The sequence below is a fragment of the Mustelus asterias genome, chromosome 5, assembly GCF_964213995.1.
Source record: "Mustelus asterias chromosome 5, sMusAst1.hap1.1, whole genome shotgun sequence".
NCBI classification, from domain to species: domain Eukaryota; kingdom Metazoa; phylum Chordata; class Chondrichthyes; order Carcharhiniformes; family Triakidae; genus Mustelus; species Mustelus asterias.
Genome location: NC_135805.1, coordinates 44,773,935 through 44,796,749, shown reverse-complemented (window position 1 = coordinate 44,796,749; position 22,815 = coordinate 44,773,935). Strand labels below are relative to the sequence as shown.

The window sequence follows — 22,815 nt, the reverse complement described above, 5'->3', positions numbered from 1 at the left end:
ATAACTCAGCATTTGGAAGGCAGTGGTATAGTCAGACAAAGTCAGCACGGATTTACAAAAGGGAAATCATGCTTGACGAATCTATTGGAATTCTTTGAGGATGTAACTGGTAGAATTGACCAAGGAGAACCAGTGGATGTGGTTTATTTAGACTTTCAGAAGGCTTTCGACAAGACAGATTACACACAATAGTCTACTATGTAAAGTTAAGCACATGGGATTGCAGGTAATGTCTTGAGATGGATAGAAAGCTGGTTAGCAGATAGGAAGCAAAGAGTTGGCATAAATGGGCCATTTTCTGATTGACAGTCAGTGACTAGTTGGGTACGACAGGAATCTGTGCAAGGACCCCAACTGTTCACATTATATATTAATGATTTGGAAGTGGGAACTGAATGTATTATCTCTTGAATTTGCAGATGATACAAAGTTAGGTGGGAGGGTGAGCTGTGAGGAGGATGCAGAGATGCTTCAGTGTGATTTGGAAATGTTATGTGTGTGGGCATGTGCATGGCAGATGCAGTATAATGTGGATAAATGTGAGGTTATCCACTTTGGTAGCAATAGCAGGAAGATAGATTATTACTTGAATGGGTGTAAATTGAGAGAGGTGAATACTCAGCAAGACCTTGGAGTCCTTGTGCATCAGTCGCTGAAAGTAAGCATGCAGGTACAGCAGGCAGTAAAGAAGGCAAATGGTATGTTGGCCTTCATAGCGAGAGGATTTAAGTATAGGGATAGGGATGTTTTGCTGCAATTGTATAGGGCATTGGTGAGGCCACACCTGGAGTATTTGAGAAGGATTTCCTTGCTATAGAGGGAGTACAGCGAAGGTTTACAAAGCTGATTCCTGGGATGGCAGGTCAGTCATGAGGAGAGATTAAGTACGTTAAGGTTATATTCACTGGAGTTTAGAAGAGTGAGAGGGGATCTCATAGAAAGTTATAAAATTCTCACAGGGTTAGACAGGGGAAATTCAGAAAGAATGTTCCCGGTGGTGGGGGAGTCCAAAATTAGGGGGTCATAGTTTGAGGGTAAATCTTTTAGAACTGAGGTGAGGAGAAATTTTTTCACCCAGAGACCGGTGAATGGATGGAATTCATTACCACAGAATGTAGTTGAAACCAAAACATTATCTGATTTCAATAGCTCTTTGGGCTGAAAGGATCGAAGGATATGGGGGGGAAGAGGGAATCAGGATATTGAATTTGATGATCAGCCATGATCAAAATGAGTGGCGGAGCAGGCTCGAAGGGCCGAATGGCCTACACCTGCTTCTTGTTATATCTACCGCAAACTTGCTTTCACTGGTCAGTATATGTGTTGGGATTCTTACAGTCCCACGTACAATACAATAGGCCTTATCAACAACTTCATAAATATGGCCTGAGCCATTTGCTCACCATGTAAGATTGACGTTGAAATAGGGAGCATCATAGCTATCCTGCGGGATAATAGCTAGCCTGATCAGCTCACTGCCTGCTGAATATTGCGCAAACTCATGACTATGCCTAAGACCATCATTTTTGGTCCTGAAAAATGCCCAGTACACCACAGATTAACCCGAAAAGGTAAGGTGTCGCAAAAATTTGAGCAACAAATGAAGCTGGCTGTTTCACACTGCTGCTATGCAAGAACAACATAAATGGTATTCTCCACTAACAGAGTGCTGCTGTCAAGATAAAAGGACATTCTGCCTATATTATTTAACAAGATATTTGCCATTCAATATTCAAACTTTTGTTGTAGGCAGTAATGTGGTCTATGAATTTCAGTGCTGTGTGATGCCATGTATGTAGGCTGCATGTTCCAGTGACTGGGGATCATAATCCAACAGCTTGTCCCTTAAGCTTTTTGCAACAGGCAACAAAGTTACCGTACTCAACCAGTCCGAATTTGCAAAACTCAGAACATAAGGCCCGATTTTACCATTTTGATGCAAGTGCTGAGAGTGTTTCAGATCCAACTTTTAGACCCGTTCTCTGGCGCCCCCATATGCACTCTGCCTGAAAAAAAAGCAGTGATTCTGAATCACGCTGCAGAAGCCTGTGGACGGGGCTTATCGCGCCCAAAATGCTGCAGCTCCGATCGGAGCCTCCAACTGCGCATGCACAGTAAAAAAAAAAGTTTGAAAAACGCTCCCCTGCCACATCGCTTCCGGGCCCGATAAAGCCTGGCCCCCACAAACATTACTCCACCCTCATAATATAACTGTCCCCCTTATACACCCGTCCCCCCACTACCCAGACCGATCATGGCCTCTGCCCCACTCCACACACACGCCCCCCCTCCCCACCAATCGCACGCAGAGTAGCAGTGGACCCCCCACCCACCACAAGAGAATGATCTGGCTCACCTCCCTCCTTCCAGGGAACGATCTGGCCTGCACCTCTTCTCCACCGCCCCCCCCCCCCCCCCCCTCCCCAATCAGGGAATGATCTGACTCGCTTCCTTCCTCCCAACCCCCACCCAACCAGACATCCATCTGACCGCATCCCCCCCACCCCCCCAAACCAGAGAACAAACTGGCCTGCCTCCCTCCCTCCCCACCTTCCCAACCATCGTTCTGAGTCAGAGAGCCGCTGGAAGCTCTGAAATTACCTCTTCAGAAGCTGAAGCGCCCAAAACAGACCTTTCTGGACCATGACTGTTTTGCACCGAATCTGGATGGATGAATGTGGTGGTAAAGGGGGAAATGCAGGTAAGTTTGGGCGTGCAGCCCATTAAGTCAGTTTAAATGCTGATCGCAGCCATTTTAGCTGCTTGCTAAAGGGGGAACGGGCGTGGATCGCGCTACTCGCCTCATGCCTGACTTTACCAAGTTTTCGCGTCGGAAAACGCGCGCAACTTGTTGGTAAAATAGAGTCCATAGTGTCTAACATTAGATATGATTCCACAGTTGGACAAAATTTGCTAACAATGCTGATTATGCTAAGAATTGCACTGGCAACCAATTAAAATTATCAGTGAAGCTCGCAGTGTGCTAGGAGGTCCATATATTCACACAATGAGGCCCTTTCCTTTGCAAATAGAAATAACCTGCGCAGGCTTTGCGCCCTTTTCAACTTAATCAAAGCTTGTTTAGGGGACAGCCATTCCCCAGTGGCAATACCTTGACTAATCAGAGTTGACTTGTCTAGTTTCAATTTAAACAAAAGCTTGGCAGTTAACTGTTCCCTGGAGCATTCTCCATGACAACATCCCTACCAATCAGAGTGCAGTTCTGGTCGGCGCACTACCAGAAGGACGTGGAGGCGTTAGAGAGAGTGCAGAGAAGGTTTACCAGGATGTTGCCTGGTATGGAGGGTCTTAGCTATGAGGAGAGATTGGGTAAACTGGGGTTGTTCTCCCTGGAAAGACGGAGAATGAGGGGAGATCTAATAGAGGTGTACAAGATTATGAAGGGTATAGATAGGGTGAACAGTGGGAAGCTTTTTCCCAAGTCGGAGGTGACGATCACGAGGGGTCACGGGCTCAAGGTGAGAGGGGCGAAGTATAACTCAGATATCAGAGGGACGTTTTTTACACAGAGGGTGGTGGGGGCCTGGAATGCGCTGCCAAGTAGGGTGGTGGAGGCAGGCACGCTGACATCGTTTAAGACTTACCTGGATAGTCACATGAGCAGCCTGGGAATGGAGGGATACAAACGATTGGTCTAGTTGGACCATGGAGCGGCACAGGCTTGGAGGGCCGAAGGGCCTGTTTCCTGTGCTGTACTGTTCTTTGTTCTTCTCAGTTGCCAACAAATCAGTACCCTCTTCTCAAGCAGTGTAACTTATTCCCTTTTGACATTTGGTATTCTTGTGAATCTGTCATGAGGAGTGCAGGATGAAAAACTTCAATATAGCGTCTCGTAAGTAATATTTTTCATTTTTGTTTGATCAGTTATTTTAGTCAGAAATTTGCTAACTTTTACAAAACATGTTCACATAGGGCAACTCCTTTAAATGGCCTCTCCTCCCCAAAATCATTCCGTGACCTACTGGTGGAAGAAAAGTCATCAGAAATAGCAGTTGACTCCCTGCCTTCCAGCTCATGGGAAAATAACTGCAAACAACATGAACAGCCAAGCAACAAATATGAACAACCTACCAGGTGAAGTGTTTTTTTTTAAATGGTTTAATGGATTGATAAATAAACTAATTACTGAAATCAGTTTATAACTAAACTTTCAGCTGATGAGCATGTAGGACAAGTTCTGCAATAAATCGTTTAGTTTCAGAAGTGCCAACTTCAAAGAGAAAAGCTTCATCTATAACTAAACTTATCCTTTCTGCATGTTGCTGCTACATTGACTGTGTAAAGCGCAGCATTTAGAAGTAATCACTTTTACAAAATTTAACCACCCTTGCATTTCAGAACTTCAAACATTGGCTTTAGATCATGATTCTGTTTGCAATTATGGGTGGCCTTCTCTGATCTCTTCCATAATCCCCCCAATGCCAATGAGAATGGAGAATTTGGCGCTCAGCCAAAACTCCATTTATTGCAGCGGCACCCAGCCGTGGATTGAGGTTGGAGGTTTTCTGCATGTATCCTTTGTGAGTACTGCGGGTTTCCGTGCAACTGATCCAACCCTTCTATTTAAAAAAACCTTTATCACTTTACCTGCCCACAATGAATTGCAAAATATAAAGTTTCCCTATTTAAAAGGGTGAAAAGGCCAAGCTATTACTTCTCTCTCTCTCTCTCTCCCTCACCTCATTTTCAGTGAGGGGATGCCCATGCAGCTTTATAGGAAAATGCATGTGACGGGCTTTCTAAGAGGTGAGAAATAATTCAAACGCTCGTCTCAATTAAATGTTCATGTATCAACATCCACAAGCCATTCTACAATTTAGTTTCTTAATTCACCAGTTGACTATAATTCACCAGTTCATCAGGTACTAGGTCTTGAGTAAATATTCAGCTGCTTGGTATCAGATCAGACATATATACATAGAAAATAGAAGCAGAAGTAGGCCATTTGGCCCATCGAGCCTGCTCCGCCATTCATTATGATCATGGCTGATCCTGCCCCCCCCCCCACCCCCACCCCCCCCACCCATATCCCTTGATCCCTGTAGCCAAAAGCTATATCTAATTCCTTCTTGAAATCACGCAACTGCCTCTGCCTGAAGAAATTTCTCCTCATCTCAGTCTTAAAGGGTTTACCCCTTATCCTCAAACTATGACCCCTAGTTCTGGACATCCCCAGCATCAGGAACATTCTTTCTGAATATACCCCGTCTAATCCTGTTAGAATATTATAAGTTTCTATGAGATCCCCTCTCTCTCTTCTAAACTCCAATGAATACAATCCTAGTCTCTCGTCATATGACATTCCAGAAATCAGCTTGGTAAACCTTCGCTGCACTCCCTCTGCAGCAAGAGCATCTTTCCTCAGATAAGGACACCAAAACTGCACACAATGCTCCAGGTGTTTGATTAATATTTCAATTGGATTAATGTTGTGTGCATATCTTTTCCCTGCTGTAAGTTATAAATATTGCATTTTGAAATATTAACCTAAAAATTATCAGTTTTAGGTAAGTTACTTTAGTATTTGATGAAAATGGACGATGGTATTGATTAATTACAATGTGCCTTGTGAATGTAGATGTTTCGTTTCACTGATTTGTCAGATGGTCATAAAGAAATGCACATTTTTGCTTATTCTTTCATGGGATGGGAGTCCCCCTGGCAAGGCCAGCATTCATTATCCTTGAGAAGGTGATGGTGAGCTACCTTTACCAACAAAGGGTTGGACTTTTTTCTACCATTTTTCCTCAGTAATCCAAAAAATGTTTTTTTTTAAGAAAACAATTTTATTGCCAGTTGTTCGCTTCCTTCTATACCAGTATCACACTAACTGTAGGAAATTGCCAGGCACAAATAATAGCCATAGAATTTTACAGCACAAAGTGGCCTTTTGGCCATCAAACATCTCTCTACCCTAATCCCATTTTCCAGTACTTGGTCTGTGGCCTTGTATGCTATGACGTTTCAAGTGCTCATCTAAATACTAGCGGGGGTTAAATGGCTGAAATCCTGGTTCCCACCTCCCAGGGCTAGATTTACAGATGTACACCTCCAATTGCAGCTCTGCCCACATGACACGTCTTTGGGCTCATTCTTCTGCAATTCTGTCAACTATCCATTAATCCTGCTACTTCAGTACAAAAATGATGATGCAACTTGAAAATATTAGGGAATTGTTTAACGCTGCAGTAGAGATGAAGTTCACTAAACAAATAACATCATTTTGACCTTTAGCACACTTCAATATATGACCGAGCATCATCTTATAATGTACTTTTTATCTGTCTCATCAATGATCACCACAACAGTCTGCAGAAAATCGAGACAGAGAAGCTAATAAAAGCAAAAATACTGGTGAAACTTTTGTGGTGTTGTTCTGGAATCTAATTATGATGTTTAACTGCTAACCTAGCCTACTTCTAAAGCCACTGTTCAAGCATTTCCCGTGGATATGTAAATAGGCAAATTGACTTTTTATAGTCCTGGCTCAAATATATAAACTCTTTTTGTTTCATGTTTGCATCTTCACTTTGTATTTTCCTTCTTCACCAAATATTTCAGAACATAAAAAATAACAATTTTGATTAAAATTCATACCCAGGTGAGATAATGTTGTTTCTACCTGTTAGAATAGCATGAGCAATTATTATTTTGATCACCCTTTGCTGAAAAAATTAAGATAGTTGCTGTAACCATTTAGATTACATTGAAAATTATAGAAATTCTGCTTTTAAGTTAGTCGTTGTTTAAAATTGCATTAGCGACACATATGGTTAATCAAACGGAATATAAATAATAATTTACTGAGTTTGCAGTGGTCTCATGTAACTGAGAAATTTTATATCCAGTGAGAAGTTCCACTGAAACAGAGAAAGACGTAGAGACTATTATGGAAGTTTTTAAAATTCTTACTGGTTTTGTTAGTGGATAGGGAAAGAGTTTTTCCTTAGATTGGGAAGAGGAGCCATCATTCAAAATTACTATAGAGATTGAAACATAGAAACCCTACAGTGCAGAAGGAGGCCATTCGGCCCATCGAGTCTGCACCGACCACAATCCCACCCAGGCCCTACCCCCACATATTTTACCCACTAATCCCTCTAACCTACGCATCTCAGGACTCTAAGGGGCAATTTTTAACCTGGCCAATCAACCTAACCTGCACATCTTTGGACTGGATGAATTGACTGGATAGTATAGATTGACTGGATAGTATAGGATAAATTTTATTAATGGGATTAAAATAGCACAGAATATTTTGCCACGAGTGGTCAAAGTAAAGAGCATTGCCTGAAAGGAAATTCAAAAAAATAATTGTACCTTCTACTTCAAAGCTATGGGATTCATTTTGTAATTGTGTAGCAAAGGCCATATGGCCTCCTGTGTTGTGAATTTTTATTTTGTCAGGTCTTGACCTTCGTCAGTAATGTTGATGCCAACCGAAACAGCATTTGCAATTAGCATTATTGGTGTCAGTCAGTATTGCTAACTTCAATAGGGCTGTGTGATAACTGTGGCTAGAATAATTTTACACAACTTCACTTTTATCATGATGGTGACCAATGTACGTGTCTTTTTTCTCTGTAGTTTGTGGCTAATTTGTTTAAGTGTGCAGGCCCTTTAAATGTTTTTGCACAGTCATGCATGCGCAGTAACTCAAAGGGTGAGGGGGGAAAGTTTAAGGGAGATGTGCAGAAGATGTTTTTCATGCAGAGTGGTGGGTGCCTGGAATGCGCTGCCAGAGGAGATGGTGGAAGTAGCCACATTAACAACATTTAAGGAGCATCTGGATGGGTACACGAATAGGGAGGGAATAGAGGGATATGGACTCAGTAAGGGCAGAAGATTTTTTTTTGTAGTTAGGGCATCGTGATTGGCATGGGCTTGGAGGGCTGAAGGGCCTGTTCCTGTGTTGTACTTTTCTTTGTTCTTTGAGCCGAATTGTACTCAGCCTGTAATAACTCCAATGAGGCACATGAGGTTGGCCTCTCTGAGTATGAACTCCCTGATTGGGCAGGCTATTCAGGGATTTCATACTCCTAGAGGCCAACCTCATGGGCCTTGCTGAAGTCATTATAAGCCTGCAATGTTAGGGTTGCACAACTGAAAGAATTCATTGGTGATGATACTACTTTCTTAAAGATCCTTGCATTGTTGTAAAATGGGCACCTGTGAGTGACTTGCATTTGGGGTGCTTTAATTTTCAGCAGCAAGTTCATTGTAGAGGATGCTGATATTTCCTTCGTATTTTTCTTGTGTGTGGTACATGCAGTTTTAGTTGTATTCTATTGGAGTGACAGTTAAGTGATACGTTCACTAGATGTGGCACTGTTGCATGCCATAGAAATGAAATGGAAGGATATATACGTCATGTAATTCGGTCCCATGGCCTGAGAGCACCATGAAAACTGGGCTACATATAATTCATGTCATGCAAACTTCGTTGCTAATGTAGTCAACACAAAAAGTACCTGATTCTCAAAGTCTATATTAATTGCTTTCAATATATATTAATTATAAATATTTAATTCCTAACAGCCCTTGGTTAATGACAGTTGCAAAAACTCCACCAGCAATGACGCCAATCACTTTTGCGGCTATAGTTGAGGAGGAACGTCAGCAAGAAGCTGCACTTGTGAAGAGCAGGGAGAAACCACTGGCTTTGATTCAGGTAACACTATTTGTAAACTGTTCTGAGCATTAACAGTCTCAGAAGGTTTTTTGCAAAGTTAACCTCATTTTTGAGATATTCAACAAAGCCAATGATAATTTAGATGCAAGGAAACAAAAGATTTCATAAATGACAATGGCCTGTAACTTGGCAAGTGTGTTAATATGTTCCCCATTTGCACACTACACAGTTACCAATCGCAATGCAAGGAATAGATTTGTCTGAATGTACATTTAGAAGGTGTAGAAACTTAGAATTAAAGAAATACAGCTCAAGAGGCCATTTGACCCGCTGAACCTGTGCCACTGCTGGCTGTGCAGTTTGATTTACCTAGCCTCATAGAATAGTTATGGCACAGAAAAGGCCATTTAGCCCATTGTGTCTGTGTCAATTCTCTGGAACACTGCAGTCCTGCTCTTTCCCTGTATCACTGCATTATCTTTTTCTTCATATGCTTGTACAATTTCCTTTGAAAACCACAATTAAATCTGCTTCTACCGCACTCTCAAGCAGTACATTCCAAATCCTAACCATTTATTGCATGTAACAGTTCTTCCTCTTGTCGGTTCTGGTTCTATTGCCAGTCACCATATATCAGTGCCCTCTTGTGCTTGACCCTTCCAGTGGGCAATGTTTCTCACTATCTACTCTGTCCAGACCCCTCTTGATTTCACTCCTTTTACCCTGTTCTTTCCCAGCCCATTCCGCACATCCTTTTATATTCCCTGTAGAAGTGTATTCCTCCTTTATAGTGCCATAGATCAAAAGTACTATATTTTTTACTCCTGTTTTCAAGTTAAATCTGGTCAAAAAGAAGTAACCTAAGGCTGGCAACTAAGTAAACATTTGTGCAGCGCTCTTTTAAGAATAACATACAGATGTCAAGCCGTTGCTGTAACATTGAAGTTGAGATGCATTGTTGGTAGCTCTGATTATTAAACGGTCACAATTAGCTGGCAACTGCATTTTATTGGTCACGGACAAAACATTGGTACATGCACATGTAGCCTATTTTGGAATCTGCTTAAAATGTACATGATCAGAGGCAGTACTTCAGGTCCTACTTTCTAACCAGTGCAGAAAATGGCAACATCAAAATCACATTGGCTACTGAATACCGCAAGCACCAACTCTCGCACTTTTCTACTGGTAGTACAATGCTTTTGAAGTATTCACAGCTCTCGTGTGTAAAACCTAAGCAGCTTTACCTGTCATCATTCCTGTACTGATGGTAGTCATGATGTGGAAATGCCGGCGTTGGACTGGGGTAAACACAGTAAGAAGTCTAACAACACCAGGTTAAAGTCCAACAGGTTTATTTGGTCGCAAAAGCCACTAGCTTTCGGAACGCTGTTCCTCGAACTCCCACCCACCTGACGAAGGAACAGCGTTCCGAAAGCTAGTGGCTTTTGCGACCAAGTAAACCTTTTGGACTTTAACCTGGTGGTATTAGACTTCTTACCATCATTCCAGTACTACAGATTCAGTGTCCTTAATTGTTGACAGATGTTGAATGTCTGGAGCCAAAATTTTCAGATTGTTGTTATTCTATTTGTTTTAAACTGTTTTTTTGTTATATTTTTTCTGAATGTGAGTGTCTCTTGGAAGGCCAATGTTATTTTTATTTCATGGGATGTGGGTATCTCTGGCCAGGCCCCGCATTTGATGCCCAGCCTTGGTTTCCCTTAAGAAGATAGTTGTGAGCTGCCATCTTGAGTGTAGGCACACACACACACACACACACTGCTGTTAAGGGCATTTCTGATTTTTAACCCAGTCACAGAAATTCCAAGTCAACTAGCTGTCATTCTAGATTTGTAGTGAGTAAATGAGCCATGATAAGTATGTTTTAGTGCAGAATTTAGCAAAGGTAGACCATTCCCAGTGGTCTTTCTACTGCAGAATTCACTTACAAATTACTGTAATGTCTTCTCTCAATTTCAAAATTTTAATCATTTTTGTCTTCAATTTTCAGATTGAGGAACGAGCCATCCAGGATTTGCTAATCCACTACCAAGCCTGTGACAACCCTGAGGAATTCATTATAATAGATCGATCACCACAAGGGCCCATCGCCACCCCAGTATGGAGTAAACACTGATTCTTGTATCTACTAACAATAACAAATGGTATTGAAATTAAATTGGCCAGCGCATGCTCTGAAAAGGATGCAGTTTCAAAACAACGGAGGAACAAAAGAATTTCTCCTTTCTCTGGCAGATCAACTATTGTGTTAGACCTCGAGTGCTGCTGAGGCAATGCTTTCATTTGGAATATAAATCTTTAGATGCCTCTTTTCATTGTCATAGTAAATAAGAATTTAATATGTTAAGTGCTATTCAGATATTGCTATTTTGTTTCCCTCCACTTCCCCACCCCACACACCCTCCAAGTACTGTGTACTTTTAGCTGCAATTGCACAAAAATTAGTGGCAGAGAATGAGTTGGTGTTTGGGGAGGGGAACTGAAATGCTGATTGTTGAGTCAATTAGAAAACATAGACGCTATTAAAATCAAAGTTATTTTAATGAGCCACTGCATTTTAAATTGATAGTGATGAGAGGGACATCTGGTGAGTTACTTTTGTTCCTTGGCCAACTCCAGCTTTTGTATAAACACACTTGATAGGTTCAATGCAGAGAGAACCAACATAAATTTTATTTGTAAATTCATCATTACTGGTAGGGAGGTATGGAGTTTGGGTGCCTGGTCCACAGGGAAGGGAAAAATGAACCATGCATACCTCTGGACACCTGAATGAAAACATTGTTGGAGCCTTAGCCACAAGTCAACAATTTTTAAACTGCTATTGGTAAAAGGAACGTGGAAAGAAATTCATACAATGATCCAGCAATAACAATGTTACAGAATCATTATAACTACATTTAAAAACCCATGGAATCTACTAACAATCAGCACCATTTGCCGATGTTGGGGTATCACATGTACAGTTCTGTATGATGAAATGCTAGTATTTACTGCCTCCAAAGACTAGTAATCATGTCACAAATGAGGAAGATTAAATTTATTATACAAAAGCACAAAATAAAATTTCCAACACTGTCAGTATGTTCTCTACAGAGCAGCAAAGTCAATCCGAGACCAATGGCAACAACATTTTGTTCTTCCCATTGCAGTTAATTTAAACTAAAGTTAGATTAACCTCCAATTGATTGCCGCTAGCACCAAAGTTGTTTTTAACATTGGCTCCAGGCAGGCTGCAGTTTAGGCTGCCTGCTGACAGAGGTGTTAGACCTTAACTTGATAACAGTGATGGTTGCTGTTTATACTTGGCATGAATGGAAAATAGAGAGTGCAAGTTCTAAGTGAAAGTTTCTCCTGAGCAGCCATGATGCTTCCGACAGCAGTGGCTTTGCTTTTTTTTAAATAAAACTTAACAAGATTAGGCAGCAATTATGCAATCATGCATCCTTGCTAACCGTCATATGTTGAAATGTTATTGTACCAGTACAGCTCAAACACGTTGGTTTTGTGGTGCTGAAATAAATTTCTAATGAGTAATTTGTTAACGTTAAAAGATGCTGTGCATGGAATAGGGAGAAGCATTTTAAGAAGCATCTTAGCATTTTTTCTTTTGCTGGTGCACAGTTGAGATTTTGAGCTTACGCTGAGTCTAGTGGATTTGGACATGGTGTTAATTGCTGGATTTGATTTTTTTTTAGCTGGTATAGTGCCGAGCTTTCCCATTATATATGATCTTTGAAACAACACAGGTATTTGTGTTTGAAAGGCCTTTTTGTAGGTGTGTGATTGGGCAGTATTGGTCTTGCATGATTTGTTTGCATTTGCGCAATTGAGATTGGAGCTGTTGACTTTCCTGTACCCTTGTCAAAACTGTTGTGTGATTTTGGACTCTAGCAACTAAAATATCTGTTACATCTAATGGCTCACTTGGCAAATTGAACTTAACCACTTGGCAGGAGTGTCACCGTGTAAAAGATAAATTAAGGGGGGGTGGGGTGGCAAACAAAACAAAAGTCCTACTTAAGATTCAGTGTATATGATCCTTCATTGTTTAAATGAAAATGTATTTTCATCATGTTTAGCCATGATGGGTGGCAAGCTGGAAAAAAATGAAAGCAATAAATGTGTATCTGACTTGAATGTGTGATATTTTGTTTAACTACAATACAATATCTTCAATATGTGCTTTATTAATGGACTTAATCAATTTTTCTTGTTTGCGCAGTTTCAACATTTCCATGAACAATCAATGATCCAAAAAGAGTTGAATACTTGGACACTATCCTTTTACAATATTTTCACCACATCGGGCCATCTTGGTCAGATTATTTTTCTGTCACTGGCAGCACATTGAGAAACAGACTTTAAAAAAACATTTTAATCTTTTGCAGAAGTGCAGTGGCACTTTTATAAGTATTTCTATTGAAGTTTCAATTTCGAAAAGTCCTTAATGTTAGCAGGGATTGGTATTTTTCATATTTTCACTCTTATAGGAGACCCTCAATCTATTCCCAGTTTGGTCACAAAAATATTCCGCCTTGAGGTTCTCCAATAACTGACTGTCCCAGTACTTTTCAGATATTTTGGTGGCTTTCAGTGCAGGGTATTATGTATACTGATTAAATTACAAGTTTTTTTTTCCATTATTGGCAAAATAGCATTAATATCCCTGACAGTGAATTAAACAAACTTGAAAATTGCCTGAGAAGTGAAGTCATTTAGAGGCACGTGGAAGTCACATCTATCTGGGAAAATCACCATTGTTTTTTACTTCCATGAAATAAAACACTTTCTCTCTTGTGTTATTGCACCATTCTTTCCAAACTGAATAAAAAAGAAATGATTGCTTAAATACTATATTGCAGGAGAGGAAGAAAAGAGTACTGGAAACAAATGCATATCATTTTTTTTGCTCATTGGATATGGGAGATAAAGTTGCATTTATTTCCATTGTAGTTGTTCAGGCAATTGAGTAACTTGCTAGACCACTGCATGATAACTTACTTTTTATTAATGTGGTTAATGTGGTAAACATTTCCCAAGGCGCTTCACAGGAACGTTGTCAAAGTTTGACATCGAGCCAAATGGCGATATTAAGGCAAATGATCAAAACCTTTGAAAAAATGGCAAGTTTTAAGGAGTGTTTTAAAAGAGGCAACGACTTTAGGGAGGAAATTCTAGATCTTGGGGTGTAGGCATCTGAAGATGTAGCATATAAGATTAATGCATAAGGCAGTAAGAATCAACACACTATGGACTAAAATTATATGTGCACAGTCCAGGTAGATGTCCCAGGTTGACCTCAGAAGGATGTTAACATTAAAAATTGGAGCAGGAGTAAACCGTACAGCCACTTGAGCCTACTCCAATATTTAATAGATGATCATAACTGATCCGATCTTGGCCTCAACTCCACTCTCCCGCCTGTTCCCCATGATCCTTGACTCCCCATACTTCAGAAATCTATTTATTAGAGCCTTGAATAGAGTCAATGAACCTCCACGGCTCCTTAGGGCAGAGAACTTGAAAGATTCACAACCCTCTGAGGGAAGCAATTCTTTCTCATCTCTGTCTTAAATGACAATCCCTTATACTGAAATTATACCCTGATTTCCCAGTCCCCTCAAGAGAAGAAACATCCTCTCAGCATCTAACCTATCATGTTCCCTCAGAATCTTGGGTCTTTCAATAAAAAGACCTTTTGTTCTTCTAAACTCCAAGTATAGGCTCAACTTTTCCTCCCATAACTAATTCACCCCAAGAATCAACCGAGTGAACAGTCTCTGAACTGCTTCCAATGTAAGTACATTCTTCCTTAAATAAGGAGACTAAAACTACACACAATCGCAGATGTGGTCTCACCAATGTCCTATATACAGTTGCAGCAAGACTTGCTTGCTTTTATATTCCATTCCCCTTCCAATAAAGGTCAATGTTACATTTGACTTCCTGATTGCGTTCTGTACCTGTATGTCCAAGGAGACCCAGATCCCTCTGTACTGTGGCCTTTTTATAGGCTCTCTCCCCTTAAATGGCTTCATCCAAATCCATATTTTCCCACATTATACTCCATATGCCAGTTTTTTGTCCACTCGTTTAACTTTCTATTTGCAGACTCCCGTGACCTTGCAATTTGTTTTCCTATCTGTGTCTCTCATCAACAAATTTGGCTATAATACACTCTTTTCATCAAAATCACGAAGGTGCACCGTACGTCATTGAGGTCCCACCAATGATCCCTATGGTTATTCCAGTAGTTACAGTTTAACCTGAACATGACCCATTTATCCCAACTCTAGCTAATCCTGTAATCATGCTAATATGTCACCCCAAAATCATGAGCTCTTAGCTTATGCAGTAATCTTTTTATGTGGCACCTTATAGAATGCCCTTTCGGAATCCAAATACAGTACTGCAACAAAAGCAAAATACTGCAGCTGCTGGAATTCTGAAGTAAAAACAAAATGTCGGAAATCCTCATTTCAAGTCTGTATGACTTCTTCACAGCAGCTCTGAAGAAGTCATACGAACTTGAAACGTTAACTCTTTTCCTCTCTACAGCTGCTGCCAAAACTGCTGAGTTTTCCCAGCATTTTCTGTTATTTCAGATTTCCAGCATCCGCTGTATTTAGCTTTTATTATATGCTGGAGATATTCAGATCTGGCCGCATCTGGGGAGCGAAACAGTTCACATTTTGGATCTAATTGTTCCCCTTATTCACACAGGTTACATCCTCGAACAACAGTAATAAGTTTGTCAAGCATAATTTCACTTCCATAAAACCATGTTGACTTTGCTTGATTGTATTATGATTTTCTAAACTTCCTGCTAGTCCCTTGATATAAATTGGTGTGTTTTCCCAATGACAGATGCTGGCCTAACTGGTTTTTCTAATTCATGCATGGGATGGAGACTTTGCTAGCTAGACCAGCATTTATTGCCCATCCCTAATTGCCCGAGAGAAAGTGATGGTTGTGATGTGCCTTCATGAGCCGCTGAAGTTTGTGTGCTGTAGGAACACCCATAATGCTGTTAGGAAGGGAGTCCCAGGATTTTGACCCAGTAACAGTGAAGGAATGGTGATATAATTCCAAGTCTGGATGGTGTGTGGCTCGGAGGGGAATTTGCAGGTGGTGGTGCTCCTTTGCTGCTGCTGTCCAGGTGGTAGAGGTCATGGGTTTGGAAGACACTGCCAAAGGAACTTTGGTGAGTTGATACAGAACATCTTGTGGATTGTACATGCTGCTGCTACCATATGTCGGTGGTGGAGGGAGTGAATGTCGAATGTGGTGGATGGACTGCTTTGGACCGAATGATGTTGAGCTTCTTGAGTGTTGTTGGAACTGCACTCATCAAGGTAAGTGGAGAATATTCCATCAATCTCCTGACATGTGCCTTGCAGATGGTGGACAGGATTTGGGGAGCCAGGAAGTGAGTTACTCGCTACGGAATTCCTAGCCTCTGACCTGCTCTTATAGCCACTGTATTCGTGTGGTTGGTCCAGTTCAGTTTCTGATCAATGATAACCCCAAGACATTAATTCGACAATGGTAATGCATTTAATGTGAAGGGGAGATGATTAGATTCTCTCTTATTGGAGATGGTCATGGCCTGGCACTTGTGTGACACAAATGTTACTTGTTAGTCCAAACCCGAATATTGTCCAGGTCTTGCTGCGTATGGACATGGACAGCTATGGGATCTGAAGAGTCGCAAATGGTGCTGAACATCATGCAATTATCAGCGAACATTCCCACTTATGAGGGAAGGGAGATCATTGATAAAGCAGTTGAAAATGGTTGGGCTGAGGACACTACTCTGAGGAGCTCCTGAAGTGATATCATGGGACTGAGATCATTGACCTCCAACAACCACAACTATCTTCTTTTTGCTGAGTATGACTCCAACCAGTGGAGAGTTTTCCCCTGATTTCCATTGACTAGTTTTTCTAAGGCTCCTTGATGCTGTACTCGGTCAAATGCTGCCTTAATGTCACTCTCATCAGCCCTTGGCGGTTCAGCTCTTTTGTCCATGTTTGGACCAATGAAGTCAGGAGCTAAGTGCCCCTGCAGAACCCAAGCTGAGCATCAGTGAGTAGGTTATTGCTAAGAAAGTGTCACTTGACAGTGCTGTTCATGACTCCTTCCATCATTTTACTGATGATAGGATGGTAGATTTGGTCTGCTTTTTGTGTACAGGACATACCTGGGCAATTTTCCACATTGCTGGGTAAATGCTAGTGGCTAGTTCTGGAGCACAAGGCTTCGGTACTATTGCTGGAATGTTATCGGGGCCCATCGGCTTTGGAGTATCCAATGCCTTCAGCTTTTTTTTTAATATCATGTAGAGTGAATTGAATTGGCTGAAGACTGGCATCGTGATGCTGGGGACCTCAGGAGGAGCCAAGATCGATCATCCACTCAGTCTTTCTGACGGAAGATGGTTACAAATGCTTCAATCTTATCTTTTGCACTGATGGGGATATTTTGTGGAGCCCCTTGCTCCTGTTAGTTGTTTAATTGTCCACCATCATTGTAACGGTGTGGCAGGACTGCAGAGCTAAGATCTGATCCCTCGGTTGTGGGATCACTTAGCTCTATCAATGACATGTTGCTTCCATGCTATACTACAGGCGGGCAAGTGGTCCTGTGTTGTCGCTTCAGCAGGTTGACACTTCATATTTAGATATGCCTGGTGCTCCTGGAATATCCCCTTGCACTCTTCATTAAACCAAGGTTGATCCCTTGGCTTGATGGTCATGTTAGAATGGGGGAATATGCTGGGTCATGAGGTTACAGATTGTGTTGGATACAATTCTGCTGCTAGTGATAGCCCACAGTGACTCATGGATGCCCAGATATCAAAATCTATCCCATTTGCACAGTAGCAGTGCCACACAACAGGACGGAAGGTATCCTCAATGTGAAGACAGGACTTCATCTTCTATAGTTTCCTGCTTTCTGTCTCCCTCTTTTCTTGAACAAACATTTGTGGCTTTCCAAACTGCTGTAACCTTTCCAGAATCTAGGGAATTTTGGAAGATTACGACTAATGCAACCACTATATCTGGATCTCTTGGGGATAGCACAGTGGTTAGCACTGCACCAGGGACCTGGGTTTGATTCCCGGCTTGGGTCACTGTCTGTGCAGAGTCTGCACATTCTCCCCGTGTCTGCATGGGTTTCCTCTGGGTGCTCCGGTTTCCTCCCACAGTACGAATGATGTGCTGGTTTGGTGCATTGGCCATGCTAAATTCTCCCTCAGTGTACCTTAACAGGCGCTGGAGTGTGGCGACTAGGGGATTTTCACAGTAACTTCATTGCAGTGCTAATGTAAGCCAACTTGGGACTAATAAATAAACTTTAAACTTTCAATGTCCTAGAATGCAGGGCACCAGGTCTGGAGCGCTTGTCAGCATTTAGTCTCATTAGTTTGCCTAGTACTTTTCCTGTGGTGATAATGAACCAATTTGGTTCTGAGAACAACACAGCAGCTTTTGTGATCACTGTTCGTTCCAAAATGTTCATTTTGGAACATATGGGTCTCTTCATTCTCGCTTCAGTCTGTGTGTGGTGAAGGTACATCCATGATGCTGTTGGCTGGGGATCTTTAGAGTTCTGATCCAGCAAGAATGAAGAAATGATATATGTCCAAATCAGTTAATGGTCCTATTGAATAAAGCACAAGTAGATCATTGTGCAATTTTTGCATATTTCTGGAGCAGCCTGGCATTTTACTGAGATACATTAATGAATGAGTTGCATCATGGATATGCACCTCTTAAATTCTGCAATGAAAGAATTCTGTTGGGGGCAGTAAGGGATTATTGCTATTTCCCCAAATACTTGTTTTCATCTTGAGTTTGGAGGAATTTTCAAGGAATCTCATCTAATAAGTTAGCCACTTGTAAAAACTGACACCAGCTGGCTCTATCTGAACATTCTATAGTTTGCTTACAGCATTTCTTTTGCAGTTAACTATCCGTAAATAAGTTGTTGAAAATTTAAGAGACATGTCTGGCGTGGATGAGATTATTTGGCTTTCAAACTGATGAGATGCATAGAAACCCGGATAGAATCATAGAAACCCTGTAGTGCAGAAGGAGGCCATTCAGCCCATTGAGTCTGCATCGACAACAATCCCACCTAGGCCTTGTCCTCATATACGCACATATTTGCCCCTCTAATCCCTCTAACCTATGCATCCCGGGACACTAAGGGGAAATTTAGTATGGCCAATGCACCTAACCCACACATCTTTGGACTGTGGGAGGAAACCGCAGGACCCGGAGGAAACTTATGCAGACCCATAGAGAACGTGCAAACTCCACACAGACAGTGATCCAAGCTGGGAATCGAACCTGGGTTCCTGGAGCTGTGAGGCAGCAGTGCTAACCATTGTTAGCAGAGGATACTCGGTGTCTGGAATTTGCTGCCCGAGTTAGTGGTGGAGGCAGAAACCCTCAACTCTTTCAAAAAGTACTTGGATCTGTACCTTAAGTGCTGTAAGCTACAGGGCTACAGGCCCGGTGCAAGAAGGTGGGATTAGAAAGGGCACCTGCGTGCCCATGGGCTGACATGGACAAGATGGACCGAATGGCCTCTTTCTGTGCTGTAACTTTTCTATGGTTCTAATGTACCTCAACATACCACAGTCCTTTATGCACAAAAAGAGGCTTTGTTTCTCTAGGGGATTCGGAAGAGCTAATGTTAATAGGGAGGGTGGAGAAAACAATAAAATTGCCCAAAGCACCCCATAAGGCTAGGGATGGGGAGGGTCCACTGATTTTAATAGCAGAGCATCATTAACGCATAACTTCCATCCAGCAGCAAACTGACTGGACACCCTGGCCGGTGGGCCAGAAGGATTATTAGTAGCAGGAGGCTGTAACCTGGTGCCTGGAGAACGGTCCTGGGCATCGGAAGGAAAATTCTGGTTCACAAATTGTGCAACATTATGAAAAAAAACAGATTACCTGGTCAGTTATCCATTTGTGGGGCCTTAGTTATACAGTTGATAATTGTCTTTGCTTGCATTACTGTGTCTGCATTCCTGCAATGACCTATCGATCGTAAAACATTTTGGTATGTCCTGAGAATGTGATCAATTGTTTTAGAGGCACATTTCCTGCGTATATACAGTCCTAGGTAAGAATTTTGCAAAATATATTTCTCTGTATCCAGGTACAAATAGCCATTAGTGTGGAAAATAATTATCATACTTTCAGCTTTCTTGGGTACTAATTCGTCAACTTATCAGGATTTTTACAAACTCTCTCTCCCCATTAACCCGTACTCAAATGTTTAAGCATGAGTCAGAACCCATTCCTTGGTTATGTATATAGGTAAATATTCCTCCATTTCTCTGAAAAATTGGGAGATTCTCTTGCCCAAGACAGATTGGAAGAAAAATTCCTTTATGGCTGGAACAGATTAGACCATAAGACATAGGAGCAGAATTAGGCTACTCGGCCCATTGAGTCTGCTTCGCCATTCAATCATGGCTGATAGTTTTCTCATCCCCATTCTCCTGCCTTTTCTCCATAACCCTTGATCCCCTTATTAATCAAGAACCTATCTATCTCTGTCTTAAAGACACTCAATGACCTGGCCTCCACAGCTTTCTGTGGCAAAGAGTTCCACAGATTCACCACTCTCTGGCTGAAGAAATTCCTCCTCATCTCTATTTTAAAGGATCATCCCTTTAGCTGAGGTTGCGCCCACTAGTTCTAGTTTTTCCTACTCGTGGAAACATCCATTCCATGTCCACTCTATCCAGGCCTCGCAGTATCGTGTAAGTTTCAATATGATCCCCCCTCATCCTTCTAAACTCCAACGAGTACAGACCCAGAGTCCTCAACCATTCCTCATACAACAAGCTCTTCATTCCAGGGATCATTCTTGTGAACCTCCTCTGGACCCTTTCCAAGGGCCAGCACATCCTTCCTTAGATATGGGGCCCAAAACTGCTCACATTGGAGGGAGGATTCCTCTGAGTGCACAGAGCAGAGTGGACAGAGGGATTCTCTGTATTCCTGGAGCAGAGTGTGACAATACTGTGCCTTCAAGAAACATATTTGTGTTATGTTTCTTGTGCACAGTAAGAGGTCTCACAACACCAGGTTGAAGTCCAATAGGTTTATTTGGAATCACGAACTTTCGGAGCACTGCTCCTTCATGAGATGATCACCTGATGAAAGAGCAGCGCTCCAAAAGCTCGTGATTCCAAATAAACCTGTTGGACTTCAACCTGGTGTTGTGGGACCTCTTACTGTGCCCACCCCAGTCCAACGCTGGGATCTCCACATCATGTTTCTTGTGAAGGATCTTTTGTTACAACAAAAAATACTTGGGACACAAAAAGAGTCAAGATGGTGGAGAAAGGTCACAACCTAAAGTTGTGGAACTCAATGTTGAATCCCAAGGATTGTAACATGCCTAATCAGAAGATGAGGTGCTGCTCTTCCACTTTGTTTTAAGTTTCACTGGAACATTACAGCAGGTAAACGGTGGACATGTGGGCATGAGAATTGTCTGGCATCCTGATCTCTACCTCACAGAGGCTGAACAACAACTCAGATCCTTCCCCCGACCTCCCCCTTGGATCATAACCCCACAACCAAGCATCAAGCTATTGTTTTCAGGACTGCCACTGACCTGATCGCTTCTGGAGACTTTCCCTCCACTGCTTCCAACTTCATAGTCCCCCCCCATGCAGCCCACTCCTATCATTTTTTAAAATCATTTACAGGATGTGGACATCACTGGCAAGGCCAGCATTTATTGCCCATTCCTAGATGCCTTGAGAAGGTAGTGGTGATCTGCCTTCTTGAACACTGCAGTCCATGCAGTGTTGGTGCACCCACAGTGCTGTTAAGAAGGGAGTTTCAGGATTTGACCCAGTGACAGTGAAGGAACTGTGATATATTTCCAAGCTAGGATGGCAAGTGGCTTGGAGGGGGACTTGCAGGTGGTGGTTATTCTGCCCTTGTTCTTCTAGATGGTAGCAGTCATAGATTTGGAAGGTGCTGTCTAAGAAGCCTTGGTGAGTTCCTGCTGTTGATCTTGTAGATCGTGCGCACGGCTGCCACAGTTCATCGGTGAAGGGATTGAATGTTTTTGATGGTGTACCAATCAAGCATGTTGAGTTTCTTGGGTGTTGTTGGAGCAGCTCTCATCCAGGCAAGTGGAAAGTATTTCATTGCACTCCTGACTTGTGACTTGTAGATGGTGGACGGGCTTTGGGGGGGTCAGAAGGTGAGTTACTCACTGCAGGATTCCTAGCCTTTGACCTATTCTTGTAGCCATAGAACTTTATATAGAGTCATACTTGTCAATGCCGCCCTTTTTTTTTAAACCCCTAAGCTAAACCCAATTGTCCGCATTTGGCCCATATCCCTCTATACCCATCGTATCCATGTAACTATCTAAATGCTTTTTAAAAGATAAAATTGTACCTGCCTCTACTACTACCTCTGGCAGCTTGTTCCAGACACTCACCATCCTCTGTGAAAAAATTGCCCCTCTGGACACTTTTGTATCTCTCCCCTCTCACCTTAAACCTATGCCCTCTAGTTTTAGAGAGCATATCTGACAAAGTAGCACGCACTGAAGTGTCAGTTTATATTATGGCCTAATGTCTGGTCCGAGGCACAGGAGAGTATTCACCTTTGGGCCAAGGCTGATGACTTAAACTCATAGAATCCCTACGGTACAAAAGGAGGCCATTTGGCCCATTGAGCCTACACTGACCACAATCCTACCCAGGCCCTATCCATGTAACCCCATGTATTTACCCTAGCTAGTCCTCCTGACACTAAGGGTCAATTTAGCATAGCTAATCAACCTAACCCGCACGTCTTTGGACTGTGGGAGGAAACCGGAGCACCTGGAGGAAACCCACGCCGACACGGGGAGAATGTGCAAACTCCACACAGACTGTGACCCGAGGCTGGAATTGAACCCGGGTCCCTAACGCTGTGAGGCAACAGTGCTAACCACTGTGCTACCGTACCGCCCCACTTAAATAAAAGCAAAACAACCTGTGCACTGAAAATCTGAAACCAAAACAGAAAATGCTGCAAAGACTGCAGGTCTGGCAGCGCCTGTGGAGAGAGAAACAGAATCAATGCTTCGAG

General features: G+C 42.1%; 1 protein-coding gene across 2 annotated transcripts in view; it reads left to right on the top strand.

Annotated features, from left to right (window-relative positions):
* ibtk (inhibitor of Bruton agammaglobulinemia tyrosine kinase) overlaps nt 1-12,817 on the top strand; it is a 126,281-nt gene extending 113,464 nt beyond the window's left edge. For both annotated transcript variants that reach the window (XM_078212465.1, XM_078212466.1), the window contains 3 exons: nt 3,934-4,095; nt 8,560-8,692; nt 10,668-12,817. In XM_078212465.1, the coding sequence (XP_078068591.1) occupies nt 3,934-4,095; nt 8,560-8,692; nt 10,668-10,793 (421 nt within the window). In that variant the 3' untranslated portion in view covers nt 10,794-12,817. The remainder of the gene's footprint in view (nt 1-3,933; nt 4,096-8,559; nt 8,693-10,667) is intronic.
* The last annotated feature ends 9,998 nt before the right edge of the window (nt 12,818-22,815 follow it).